This window comes from Thamnophis sirtalis, unplaced genomic scaffold (assembly GCF_051295495.1).
Source record: "Thamnophis sirtalis isolate CommonGarterSnake01/CBP01778 unplaced genomic scaffold, rThaSir2_p1.2 scaffold_2, whole genome shotgun sequence".
NCBI lineage: Eukaryota > Metazoa > Chordata > Lepidosauria > Squamata > Natricidae > Thamnophis > Thamnophis sirtalis.
The window spans coordinates 48,895,130-48,907,791 of record NW_028261382.1 but is presented as its reverse complement, the minus strand read 5'-3'; the positions used below and the strand labels follow the sequence as shown (position 1 = coordinate 48,907,791).

The 12,662-nt window shown below is 46.3% G+C and overlaps 1 protein-coding gene and 1 long non-coding RNA gene across 4 annotated transcripts in view; both read right to left on the bottom strand.

The window, feature by feature from the left end:
* LOC148048782 (uncharacterized) overlaps nt 1-12,662 on the bottom strand; it is a 158,517-nt gene that overhangs the window by 129,225 nt on the left and 16,630 nt on the right. The window lies entirely within an intron of this gene.
* Nucleotides 5,006-12,657, bottom strand: LOC148048784 (serine/threonine-protein kinase MRCK gamma-like). 2 transcript variants are annotated; one of them, XM_087705377.1, is made up of 5 exons: nt 12,613-12,657; nt 11,959-12,053; nt 10,119-10,249; nt 9,042-9,123; nt 5,006-5,797 (listed from the first exon to the last, which is right to left on the bottom strand). In XM_087705377.1, exons 1-5 carry the CDS (start codon nt 12,647-12,649, stop codon nt 5,570-5,572), a joined length of 573 nt encoding a protein of 190 aa, XP_087561503.1. In that variant the 5' UTR covers nt 12,650-12,657; the 3' UTR covers nt 5,006-5,569. The 2 variants fall into 2 exon arrangements, with proteins under 2 accessions (XP_087561503.1, XP_087561502.1); XM_087705376.1 differs by having other exon boundaries at nt 5,007-5,797; nt 11,920-12,053.

Below are 12,662 nucleotides of genomic sequence, written 5' to 3'. Positions count from 1 at the left end.
CACCATTTCTGGCAGATGGCAGTGCAGTCTCTTCTTGAAAGCCTCCAATATATATGTCTTTTCTTTGCAGAAAAAGGACAACAAACTTTTAAATTTCAAAAACTTTCACGATGAAGCCCTTAAGTCTTCACCTTAAGGGATGCCGAATGGCCACTCTCGCCAACGGGGGCTCCTGCCTGCATGAGAAAAACACAAAAGCGTAAGAAGAAGTTACGGGGAGCAGAAAACATAGAAATTGAAATACTTTGCGCTAACCTGGTTTCTGAGTTTTGCCCATATTTTTTTCCCAGGTTCAAGGGGGAATCTCTTCCCACTGTCCTCCGGCCCCACATCTAGCCCCAAGCCACGTTTTATCAATCCTTTGCTGATTGTTTTGGCGAAATCGTTTATTAAGCGATGCCAGCTGGACAGAGAATGAAGAAAAGGGGCCAGGGAGAAACACAACAGCCGTAGTTTTGGATAACTATATTGGTTTTAAAAAATACAAATACTGCCCAGTTGCCATCAGAGCACAAAGCATCCCTTGGCAGACCCCTCCCCCGACAGCACCCCAAGTTAACAGCACAAGGAAAAAGGGAGGGGCTTCTGGGGGGAGGGGAGAGCTTTCCGAGAAGGATGGAGAAAGAGCGTCCGGCTGGAGCAAAGACCCCTCCTCAATCAGTAAGCATCTGCACCAGGCAGGAGCAAGCAGTGGGCTGGTTTAGTTGGTGCCCCCTCCTCCTTTCCCACCCCCCCCCAGTTTAAAGGCAGGCTTGCTCTCCCCACGAAGGAGGCAGGGCGCCCCTCAGCAGCCGGGGGTCTCCCTCCTGCCAGGGTTCCTGAGGAAAGAGCTTTCAAAAGGCGCCTCTCTCCAAGTGCAAACGAGATCAAGGGCAGGAGAAAAGGGGGGCTGGGGGGGACCCCCGAGGGATGCAGAAGTCAGAGGGACCAGAACTGGTTCCGACTGCAATCCCAGCTGGAAGCAAAAGCAATAGCAGTAGACTTATATACCGCTTCATAGGCCTTTCAGGCCTCTCTAAGCGGTTTACAGAGAGTCAGCATATTGCCCCCAACAATCTGGGTCCTCATTTTACCCACCTCGGAAGGATGGAAGGCTGAGTCAACCCTGAGCCGGTGAGATTTGAACTGCTGACCTGCTGATCTAGCAGTAGCCTGCAGTGCTGCATTTAACCACTGCGCCACCTTGGCAGAGAGGCAAAGAACCATCTCCTCTGGGCCAACTGGGCAGGATAGGTTAGGGGGTGAGGCTCAGGATTGGCTCCCTCCGGGCATATGGGACGTAGGTGAAGGGGGGCAGAGGAAGTCCAGGGGTGCCTCTAGACTAGAGGAACTCTGCAGCTCTTCCTCCTCCCTGGGAAGCCGTGCAGAGTCGGGGGGGGGATCGTCATCCTTGGTGAGAAGTCCTTCCCCATAGGAGGGTCCACCGTTTCCCAGCAAATTCTCAAAGGGGGAGAAGGGCCCAGAAGAGCCATCCGAAAGGACTCGGGGGGCAGGGATCCCATCCATGGATCCTCTGGGGTGGGGGGCAATGTTCCCTCTAATTTTTTTTCAGTGTGTGCGGAAAAGTATAGTGTTTGAGGATTTTCATTCCTGAGCACCTGAATTTTTTTCAGATTTCACCCAAGACAACAACGAAATCAGTGTTATTTGAAACTCAAAGTTATGTTTATTCAAGGTATTAGCTTAATTTAAAGTGTTATATAATATATAACTATATAATATATATAGTAAATTGAGGACTACTTGTATTCAAGTTCAATGGATGACTCTCTATGGGGAAAGGATCAAAACTTCCCTCTATCCACATTTTCCATACTATGAATTACTTTATATGCTTTATACTTCCCCCACTTACTATCCAATAGTCTGCAGTGATATTAGCAAGTTATGAATAAATTACCCATTGATGTAGATTAGCAATTGGGGTACATAAACCTATTATTTATTGAGTTGCACGTATACAACATTTATATATTGGATGGCTGTAAACTATATTTAACCATTTGTTTTTATATGATGATCCAAGAACTGGAACCATTTGCTGTATCAATGCTATGGATGGTAACACCTAGCTGACCATGGCTGATCCCCCAAAAACTAGTAGACTCTTTACTGCTGTCAAAACAATCCACATGGAGGTTAGGCCAATTTGAACTTGCTAAAGAAATCTGATCAGTCACCTTTGAGAGGATGAAGCAATAGAAAATAAACTTGGCTTTCAATATATTAAATGGCTCATTTAATATACAGCCCTTTCATATGCAAATAGTATAATAATGCATGGAATGTGTGATGATTTGTAAGTACTAATTACGGGCGGGAAGGGGGAATAGGAACAGGCGCGAAGGGGGAATAGGAACAGGCGCGGCGGCTTCTCTGAAAAAAAAGGAAAGCGTCGAGAAGGGCAGGAAAGCAAACTAAGCTCTGAGGAAAACGCTCGTGTAATTTGAAGGGCAGAACCGCTTTTGTAATGGCGTCTCTTGGGAAGGAGGCCAGGAAATTGGGGAGGGGGGGCGGGGAGAGATGAATGCAGGTTGTTCGGGCGACAGCTGCGCCTTGAACGCTTAGCCTCATTTCAGGGACTTAGTATTTACCGTGTGTTCCATTCGAGCACTCGAGGCACCGACAGACGTTAGGAAAGCCGTGAAGAAGGCTGAGGGGGGGGGCAGAAAAAAAGCAGGGAAAGACGCCTATGAGAGCAGCCCGTGTGATTATTGTGAGTGGAAAGTTAATGTAGAGGACTGGAACGAGAATTTTAGGTGCGGCTTCCTTGAACTTTACGGGTGGCCTATACACTTTATTCTCTCAGGCTGCTTCTGCCCATCTAATTCTGCCTCCTTTTGCTTAGCGGCATCGATTTTTAAAAACAAAAAAGAGCTGAGATCTTGTGGAGTTAATAAAACCCTGAGTAAAGTAAACATATATATATATAAAGGAGAGTTTACTGACAATACCTTACGGTTTGTCCCACTTGTTGCAATCAAGGGCTCAGATAAAAAACACCTGATATTCTCAGTCTCTCCAAGCGCACAAAATGAGTTTTTTTTTATTGAGTTTTATGAGTTTTATTAGAATTTGTAGGCCGCCCTTTTCCCTGAGGGGACTCAGGGCGGCTCACATAAAACTGGGAAGGGGGGGAATACAAACATCAAGATAGAAACATATAATAAAATGGTAGGCAACATACATTCATCATTCGGGAGGGGTAACTATCCTTATCCCCAGGTCTGACGGGCGAGCCAGTTCTTCAAGGCTATGCGGAAGGCCTGGACGGTGGAGAGTCCAGGAGAAAATGTCCAGGAGTCCAGGAGAAAATGTCTTTTCTCTAGCTAGTATCGCTGTACCTGCAGGAATAACTTTTTGTCTTTTTCATTGTCGCTCTAGCAGACAAGTTGTCAATGTTACTACAACGTTACTACTAGTCTTGGTTGCCGGCTGCTTTGGCTGCTGCATGTTGGCCTTCCGAGCAGGTCCATTTCCAAGTGTTCTGGAAGCTCCACTAGGAACTGAAGGAAGAGCAGCTACAGGGGCTGCTGGTTGCTTCTTGCTGGGAACCCTGTTTGGTGGCTGGGGGGGCTTGCTGGCCTTTTGCTTGGCAGCAGGGGGACAAGCAGTTGCCACCCCACTGGTCTGCGAAACTGAGGTTCCGCTAGCAGCTCTGCCACCGTCATCCATCTTCACATTCACAGGCTCCAGGCGGGTGGGATGTGTCTGAATGGCTTGGCAGGTTGTAGTTTTCACTTTGGTCCTTTTAGGGAGCCCACGTCAAGAGCAAAGCAACTTTCAGCTTGCTGTGGCCAAGGTAAACCACCTCATTCAAACCGCACACTGCCAGGAGCTCGCTTGCCTTGCGCCGGGGAGCAGCGCTAACCGTCCGTGCAGCCTGAGTCTGTTCTCAGCCCCCGCCAGCCACAGTCCACCTCAGTCCACAATTCCTGCAAGAGGGCTTTGGCCTCCAACCTTGTTAGCTAAACTCATTTGGACTGCAGTTCTTCAAACTCTGTTTGGCAGTAAGCTAGTTTGAAGACGAATGTAATTCCAGTTGCTCTTGGGAAAATTTGCTCAGTAATGTGGAATACACCCCCCCCCCCACGAAATTTTTGGGGATATTCAAAGGGGGGGATGGAATATTTCCCCTAAAGGAGAAATGGGGGGGAACCTTAAGGGAGGCAGAAATCAGCCTGTTTCCCTGCCCCAAGAAGAAACTGAAGCCAGTTTATAGAAATGCTGATTTGTTAATCTATTCAGAAGGAGAAGGAGTCGGGAAAGAACTTCAGATAAGCAACACAAATCAAGCGTTGATAAAATTAACTTGAAAGCCTAGAATTTATATTTCCCCTTTAATGTCTAACCAGGAAGATGGGAATTTGGTTCTCAGGGCGGTTGATAAAGGAACCATCTTCACACTTGTGTATTGGCTAAAATCTGCATTCCGACTAATGGGAGGGGTCTCGACTGCTTTAATTCCACTTGCATTGCCTAAGGGGATTCAGACGTTGCTTTGAACTTATTGTTTTCACTTCGGCTTAATAAAAGCTTCCTTTTGAAATGCTCCGTTTCAAGAGTCTTCGCTTTCTTAAGCTAGAAGGAGAGGCGATCCTTACAGGGAAGCTCCATTTCTGCAAGTGGCATTCATGTGCACCCGCTGGAGCTGTGCACAAGAGTGCACACAACCACTGCTTGCACACAACCATTTGCACCACCACCCCCCGTGATGGGTTCCGGATCCCGTTGCAACCAGTACGCTGCTACACGGCCCGGCGTCCACCATGTGCCTGCGCGTAGCACACGGATGCATACTTACAGCCCACGATGCTTCAGCTGCTGGGCGGAGCATCGCGCAGATGCCGTATGCTCCGTGAGCATGCGCAAAAGCCTCGATCAGCTCAAATACAGGCAGGGAGGGTGGGTGGCTGGGCCCACCGTACACTGTACCGGAACAGTACCTGGTGCCCCCAGAAGGCCCCAGTATGCCCGTACTGAGGTGTACCGGTTGTATCTCATCACTGGCCCCCACCCACCCACAGTGCTGACCCATAAAACTGGGAAGGTTGGAGACCCCTTCGTGCACTCCACCGCAAATCAAGGCCACTGTCCCTGCTCCAGAAACTGGGGGAGCAGACCAGACCTGTTGGGAGTATACTCCTAGTGTTGGGTAGGCAATATAGATTTGTATACAATAACAAATGGTCGATGTTGCTTTAAATGAGTGAATGTACTTATCAGCTGTGATTAACTTTGCAATAAGAGGGAGTCAGGAAAGCTCACTCCCTCTCTCTGCTTGATACTACTTACTCGCTTGATGGCTGGAACGTGAACTGCAACTGTAAGCAATTGTTTGTTCTTTGAATTGTGTTTGGACGAATATCTACTATCACTGCTTGTGAAGCTATTAGTAGTAATAAAGCTACTTGTTTTTACTGACAGTGTCTGAGACTCTATTCGTGTGTTTTCTACTACTAGCAACGTTCCTTTTCTCTCGGTGTACATTCCGCTGCACTACTTTCTGTCTCCGAACGGAGAGACCCCTAACAAGACCCACCCACTCCGATCTCCCAGAACCGTAATTTCAGGAAGCACCTATGATTGCGGCTGAGAGGGCGTGGGGGATGAAGGGCAGCCCGTTGTCGTAGGCCTCCTTCAGCACGTAGACCGCGCGGTCGCAGTGCCGGTTCTGTCGCAGCAGCTGCTGGAGCTCGCTCAGCACCTGGGTCCACCTCTGCATCTCCGCCTCGCTGTCGGCCAGGAAGAGCACGGAGCTGGTGGTGGGAGGGCAGGAGAGCTGAGTGGACGTCACCTGCGGAAGGAATGGGGTAAGTGAGCAGGATGCCAGCCGGTGCCCGGCAATGCTCCAAGCTGCACCCCTCCCAAACCGACTGTAGTAATTTGAGATCTGACTCCGCCGACAGCATGCGTGGAATCCCCCCCCCCCATTCTGTCCCCATGACGGCACTGAGAGTTGACACCCCTTTTTATAACAGGTCTTTTTATTCACAAGGATAAACAAAAAAACCCAACATAATTAGTCCCAACAAACCAAGTTAATCCAAGAAATCCAAATTGCTGTATACTGAAAACGAGCGGTTGTTCATTTCCTATTTATTTCCTCCTATTTATTTCCCAGCCAGGGAGGGACTGGATAGTGTCTGCGTCTGCTTTTCCCTGAGAGCCGTCTTATTCCTTTCCTTTGCTCTCCTCTCCTCTTTGCACATAAGCACATCTGGGCCCCATCTGTTCCTCCCCCTCCCTCAGCTCAGGCCCTGAAGGCAGCTGCCTCTCCACCTGGGGGAGGACGGAAGGCCCCGGCTCTGCCTCCCCCTCCTCCTTGCCTGGCTCTGCTGCTACCTCTGGCAGCCGACGGGCCATGATAGGTTTTTGTTTGTTCCTATAGAAATGGCTAGTAAAAATTTTGGGGAACAAACTTAAAAATGACTGCTTAAAAAAAGTTGACTGGCGGTGAAATACAAAAAAGAAAAAATTATGTTGGTGAAATACAAAAAAGAAATCCAATATTTAATACTACATATACTTACAGCGGCAAGGATCACCTTCGCCCAGAAATAGAAAAACAAACTAACCCCAAATGAAGATGAAATAATAAGAAAGATTATGGACTGTGCTGAAATGGATAAATTAACGAAAGAAATACAGGGAAAGAAAGAATCAGAATTCTACCAGATATGGGATAAATGGTACAGGTGGATGGAGGAAAGAAACAAAAATCAATGATAGAATTTAACAATACTCAAAAATAATAGTTATGAGTAAATAAGAGGGTTAAGAATGATGAAATCTAAATGAAATACGATAGAAGGGGAAATAATATAAGGTGAGCGATATCGATTGATGATTGCTAAGATAAAAAACAGGAAGTTCCTGTTCGCACTGTATTGTATAAATGTGGTGTACGTCTAATTTTTGTTTGTGTGTATTTTACATGCTTGTTAATAAAAATCTTTTTTAAAAAGTTGACTGGCTAACTTACCTCCAAATCAAAACTAAATACAATAATGATACTAAATTATATAACGTCGAAACACAACCACACGAATTGAATAAAATTATTCAAAGCGCAGATAGAAAGATGATAGGGAGAATATATAAATTTCTCCTGAAGTATAAAATGGAAGAGGAAATTGTGAAAGAACAAATGATAAAATGGGCACAGAACTTTGACTATAATATTGAATTAGACAAATGGGAAAAATTTTGGGGAACAAACTTTAAAATGACACTATCAGTTGCGTACACAGAAAACCAGTGCAAAATGTTTTACAGATGGCACCTGGCACCAACAAGGTTAGCTAAAATCTTAACAAATACTTCCCCAAAATGTTGGAAATGCGAATCAATACACGGAATATATTACCATTTATGGTGGACCTGTGAGGAGGCTAAAAATTTTTGGGAAAGGATCAAAAATTGGCTGGAGGCAATAATAGGGGTTAAAATAGAATGGAAACTGGAAGTTTTTTTAAATTAGGAATAATGTCTGCGAAATACAAAAAAGAAATCCAGTATTTAATATTACATATAATTACAGCGGAAAGGATTGCCTTTGCCCAGCAATGGAAAAACAAATTAACTCCAAGCGAAGATGAAATAATAAGAAAGGTTATGGATTGTGCTGAAATGGACAAACTAACTAAAGAAATCCAGGGAAAAGAAGAATCAGAATTCTACCAGATATGGGATAAATGGTAAAGGTGGATGGAGGAAAGAAACAAAAATCAATGAAAGAATATAACAAAACTCATAAATAATAAAGTTATGAGTAAAATAAGAGGGTTAAGAATGGTGAAATCCAAATGAAATACGATAGAAGGGGAAATAATATAAGGGGAGCGGTATCAATTGATGATTGCTATTAGAAAGAACAGGAAGCTCCTGTTCGTATTGTATTGTGTAAATGTGGTGTACGTCTAAGTTGTGTGTGTGTGTATTTTACATATTTGTTAATTAAAAAGAGAAAAGAAATGGCTACAATAGTTCATTTAGCGATTGTTCAAAGTAACAACGGCACTGAAAAAAGTGACTTATGACCATTTACGACATTTACGACCATTGCAGCCTCTCCATGGATACACAATTGAAATTAGGATGCTGGCAGCCACTGACTCGTATTTATGACAGCTGCCGTACCCTTTTGTGACCTTCTGGCGAGCAAAGTCAATGGGGAAGTCAGATTCACTTAACAACCGTGTTACTAACTTCACAACAGCAGGGATTCACTCAACAACTGCGGCGAGAAAGATCGTAAAGTGAGTCAAAACTCAAACGATTCGCTTAGCAAGAGAAATTTGAGGCTCCACTGACTACCTACATATAGCATCTTGCAAAAGTAAAAAAGATGAGGTAAACTTATTCTACTGGGCTCACAAGAGTCCGAAGTCAATGCTTTTTCTTCTTCTTCTTTTTCCATTTTCCCGTACACTTTTTCCTCTTCCACTTTCCCTCCCCTACTTCCCCATTATTTTCATTTTTCTTGGTATTCGATTTTTGGATAAACTAATAAAAAATTGAATGTCAAAAAAACCCAGTTGGGGCTTTGAACACATCCTTGTCGCCACCGTATAGGCTTTTATTTATTTTTTTCAGCGTACTGCCTTCAGACATTTTCAAATCCTGATTTTTCAGAGGCTCTTTTCCCACAAACCTGGCACAGACCCCCCCTTTTTTGAGCTTTAGTCCTGGGAAGCCCCCCTTGGGACTCAGCAGCTGCCCCACATGGAGAAACCACAGTTTAGAACAGTGTTTCTCAACCTTGGCCCACCTGAAGATGCGTGGACTTCAACTCCCAGAATTCCCCAGCCAGCGAATGGGAGTTGAAGTCCACGTACCTTCAGGTGGGCCAAGGTTGAGAAACACTGGTTTAGAATCTGTGCTCTCTTTGCAAGTGAGCTGGGAGACCCTCAAAGGCCACTCAACAGGACTCGTTCATTGCTCTGAGATCTTGCACTAACCACAACTCGAAGGTCCCCATTGGGTACCAGACAAAGGCATTCCCATTCCGGATGTTTCCTGTCCCTTCTGGTTCTTACCCGGAAGATACAAGGCACATCTTTATTGTTGGCGTGGATGACATCGGAAGCCAGGACAGGAGCCACGGAAAACTGCTCATCCCTGTCAAAATGAGTAAGAAAAAAATTGTACCCAGTTCCTCATGAGGAGTGATTAAGAATAACAGTATAATAGTTCGAAAGGGACCCTGGAGGTCTTCTAGTCCAACCCCTGCTCAAGCAGGAGACCTTGTGCCATTTTGGACAAATGGCTGTCCAGTCTCTTCTTGAAAACCTCCAGTGAGGAAGCACGCACAACTTCATAAGATAAGTCATTTCACTGATTAATTCTTCCCACGGTTAGAAAATTCCTCCTCAGTTCTAAGTTGCTTCTCTCCTTGATTAGTTTCCACCCATTGCTCCTTGTCCTGCCTTCAGATGCTTTGGAGAATAGTTTGACTCCCTCTTCTTTGTGGCAGCCCCCGAGATATTGGAAGACTGCTATCATGTCTCCCCTGGTCCTACTTTTCATTAAACTAGACATGCCCAGTTCTTGCAACCGATCTTCATATGTTTTAGCCTCCAGTCCCCTAATCCTCTTTGTTGCTCTTCTCTGCACTCTTTCTAGAGTCCCAACATCTTTTTAGTATCAATGAGTAGAGAAAATGTCTAAGTGTAATATCATAGAGGTTGGGAACTTCCATCCCAGGAGCCTAATGTGGCCCATCAATCTGATCCAAACCTCAGATTCCTCTAAAGCCACTCTACGCATCATTGCTGGGTTTGCCTAAGATATCTAAGAAGGCTGCCAACGATCTAACCCAGAGCTTCTCAAATTTGGCAACTTGAAAATGCGTGTGCTTTAACTCCCAGAATGCTTTAAGAGGGGTGGACTCCCACTCCCAGAATCCCCCAGCCAGCATGTTTTAAGAGAGATGGACTTCAACTCCCAGAATCTCCCAGCCAGCAGGTTTTAAGACGGGAGGACTTCAACTCCCCGAATTCCCCAACTAGCATGCTTTAAGAAGAGTGGACTTCCACTCCTAGAATCCCCCAGCCAGCATGCTTTAAGAGGGGTGGACTTCAACTCCCAGAATCCCCCAGCCAGGATATACTCACCGCATATCTGTGACATGCATGACACCCGGTGAGATCTTCCCTTCCGAGGCATCGAAGAGAAAAATCTTAAAGTCACTGACCACCACGAAGGCCTTCTGCCAGCCCTTCCTCACCCCGGAGGGTTTGGGCACCTTGGGATAAAAAGAGAAACAGGCAAACTCGTTTTCGCCAGAGAAGCAGCTTCGAGTCCAGGAAATATTTTCATTCCTGCAGGGCAGGAGATCCACTCAGAGCATGGGACGTAGAATAACAAGGCGGGAAGGGACCTTGGACGTCATCTAGTCTAACCCCATACCCAAGGCAGGAGACCCTTTGCCATTTCGGACTAATGGATGTCCACTAATTTCTTTAAAAGCCTCCGGTGTTGGAGCACCCGTATCTTCCGGAGGCAATTGATTAATTGTTCTCACTGTCAGGAAATTTCTCGTTAGTTCCAATTGGATCTCTCTCTAACCATCTTCCACCTGTTACATCCTAGGCCAGTGATGGCGATCTTTTTTAGCACCAAGTGCTCAAACTGGAACATGCTTCCATGTGCATGTTTGCGTGTGCCAGGGCACCAGAAACCCCAAACACCAGCTAGCTGGTGTGCGCATGCCTGTTTTGGGGCCATTTTTGGCTGTTCTCAGGGTGTAATTGGCCAGGAAACAACCAAAAAACAGCCTGAAAAATGGCCTGGTTTTTGGCTGTTTTTCATGCTGGTTTTTTGACCATTTTCATGCTGTTTATTTGGGCTGTTTTCATGCTGTTTATTTGGTCCATTTTCATGCTGTTTTGGGGGAGCATTTTCATGCCGTTTTTCGGGCCGTTTTCTGGCACTCTTTCACCCATGAAGACCAGCTGGCGTGTGTGCCCCGGAAACCACATGTGCCCACAGAGAGGTATTTGCATGACAGCCCTGGCACGCATGCCATAGGTTCGCCATCACAGCCCTATGCCAGTGGTTCCCAAACTTGGCAACTTTAAGACTTGTGGACTTCAACTCCCAGAAGCTCTGCTGGCTGGAGAATTCTGGGAGTTGAAGTCCACAAGTCTTAAAGTTGCCAAGTTTGGGAACCACTGCCCTATGCTATCACTTCATATTTAGTCTGGAAAAGATTTATTCCCATCTTGCTCATTTTTTTCTTTCATAATCCAGTTTCCAGCCTCGGATCTCTTAGTGGTGTCCCATCCAGGCTCTAACCCAGCCCACCCCTTAGCTTTTTTTTTTTTCCACGGTCAAGCAAACTTTGAATTACAATCCTGAAGTTGGACGACAACTGCCATTCCCAAGATCTGCCCTACGCAACAAACTTGAGTCTCTTACTGTTCTGTCCCAAGCCTCTACAATATATATGGACGCAGACTTGGCTGTCTGCCACAACTAAGGAGGGAGATAAGGAACGCCTTGGCTGGGAGCCCAGAAAGCTATCTCTATGAAACAATCTTCTCCCAATCTTTCTCTATGGCTGGATCAGTAAATTGTTGTTTTCTGCAAAATTCTTCTCTCGTTGCCCCACCTATAAGCTCTCCGGGAGGGGCCAATCAGTAGCCACCTGTCCCTATTTCCTTCTGTGAGCCTTTTTCCAAAGCTGCTCCCTCCTCCTCGCAGCATACGTACGTCAGGGTCAGCCTCCCTCTGTTCTTCCTCACTGCTCCCTGACTCAGACGCCACCTGGTGGCCAACAGGCATCTCTAGTCCCTGCTCTGACTCCGAACACCCACCAGAGTCTTCCTCAGCCTCCAGGGCAGTCCCATCGTGGTCATCGCTGTCAGGTTCCACCAACAGCTCAGCCGGCCGCTGTTGGGTCACAACACTTACCGACAAATACCCCTCAAAGGCGGTGCCAGTTCCATTTACCGGATTCACCCCCAGGGTTTTCTGCAGCTGATCCGGGGGCATGGGGCAGATGGAGGCTCCGGCCGCACAGGACACGTGGCAGACAAAGTTGCAGGCTGAAGAAGAAGGGGGAAAAGCGAGAAAAAACGTTTTCTTGGTCTGTTTAAATTACTTAGCCCTTGCAGGAAGAGAGCTGTGTTGTCCTAGAGTGGCCAAAAATCAGGGGGAGGCTTGTAACCACTTTTCCAACCTCTCTTTCTCAACCTCACCAACTTTTAGAGGTGTGGACTTCAACTCCCAGAATTCCCCAGCCAGCCACTGTGTTGCTTGAAATGGCCCTTTAAGAGGTGTGGACTTCAACTCCCAGAATTCCCTATCATTTTAGTTGAGATTGCCCAAAGCCTTTTGATGTACATCATAGCTAAGCTGTAGGCGAAGAACCAGCTGGAGCAATCATTTCCCTGGCTTTTAATTAAGCTATGGTCTGTTCTCCTGCAATCAAGTTAAGTTTCTAGTCCTCATGCACCACAATGAAAACGTGCCAAACAGGAATGTAGAGAGATTGCCATGATAAGGGTCTGTGTTTTGGGGGGCCTCGGGAGTCATTCCCAACCTGCCCCCCCTTCCCTTGTCCCCCTCCTCCCCATGTACGGTGCCCCATAAGATGCCACTCACCCTCACACGCCAGGCCTTGGCGGACCAGGCCGAGCATCAGCGATGTACAA

Coding starts and splice junctions, on each gene's coding strand:
- LOC148048784 (XM_087705376.1), bottom strand. CDS start 12,649: ATGCTCGGCCTGGTCCGCCAAGGCCTGGCGTGTGAGG. Junction 12,054..12,612: donor CCAAGGCCTGGCGTGTGAGG/GTGAGTGGCATC, acceptor CTTCTTCTTCAG/CCTGCAACTTTGTCTGCCAC. Junction 10,250..11,919: donor CCTTTGAGGGGTATTTGTCG/GTAAGTGTTGTG, acceptor TTTTATCCCAAG/GTGCCCAAACCCTCCGGGGT.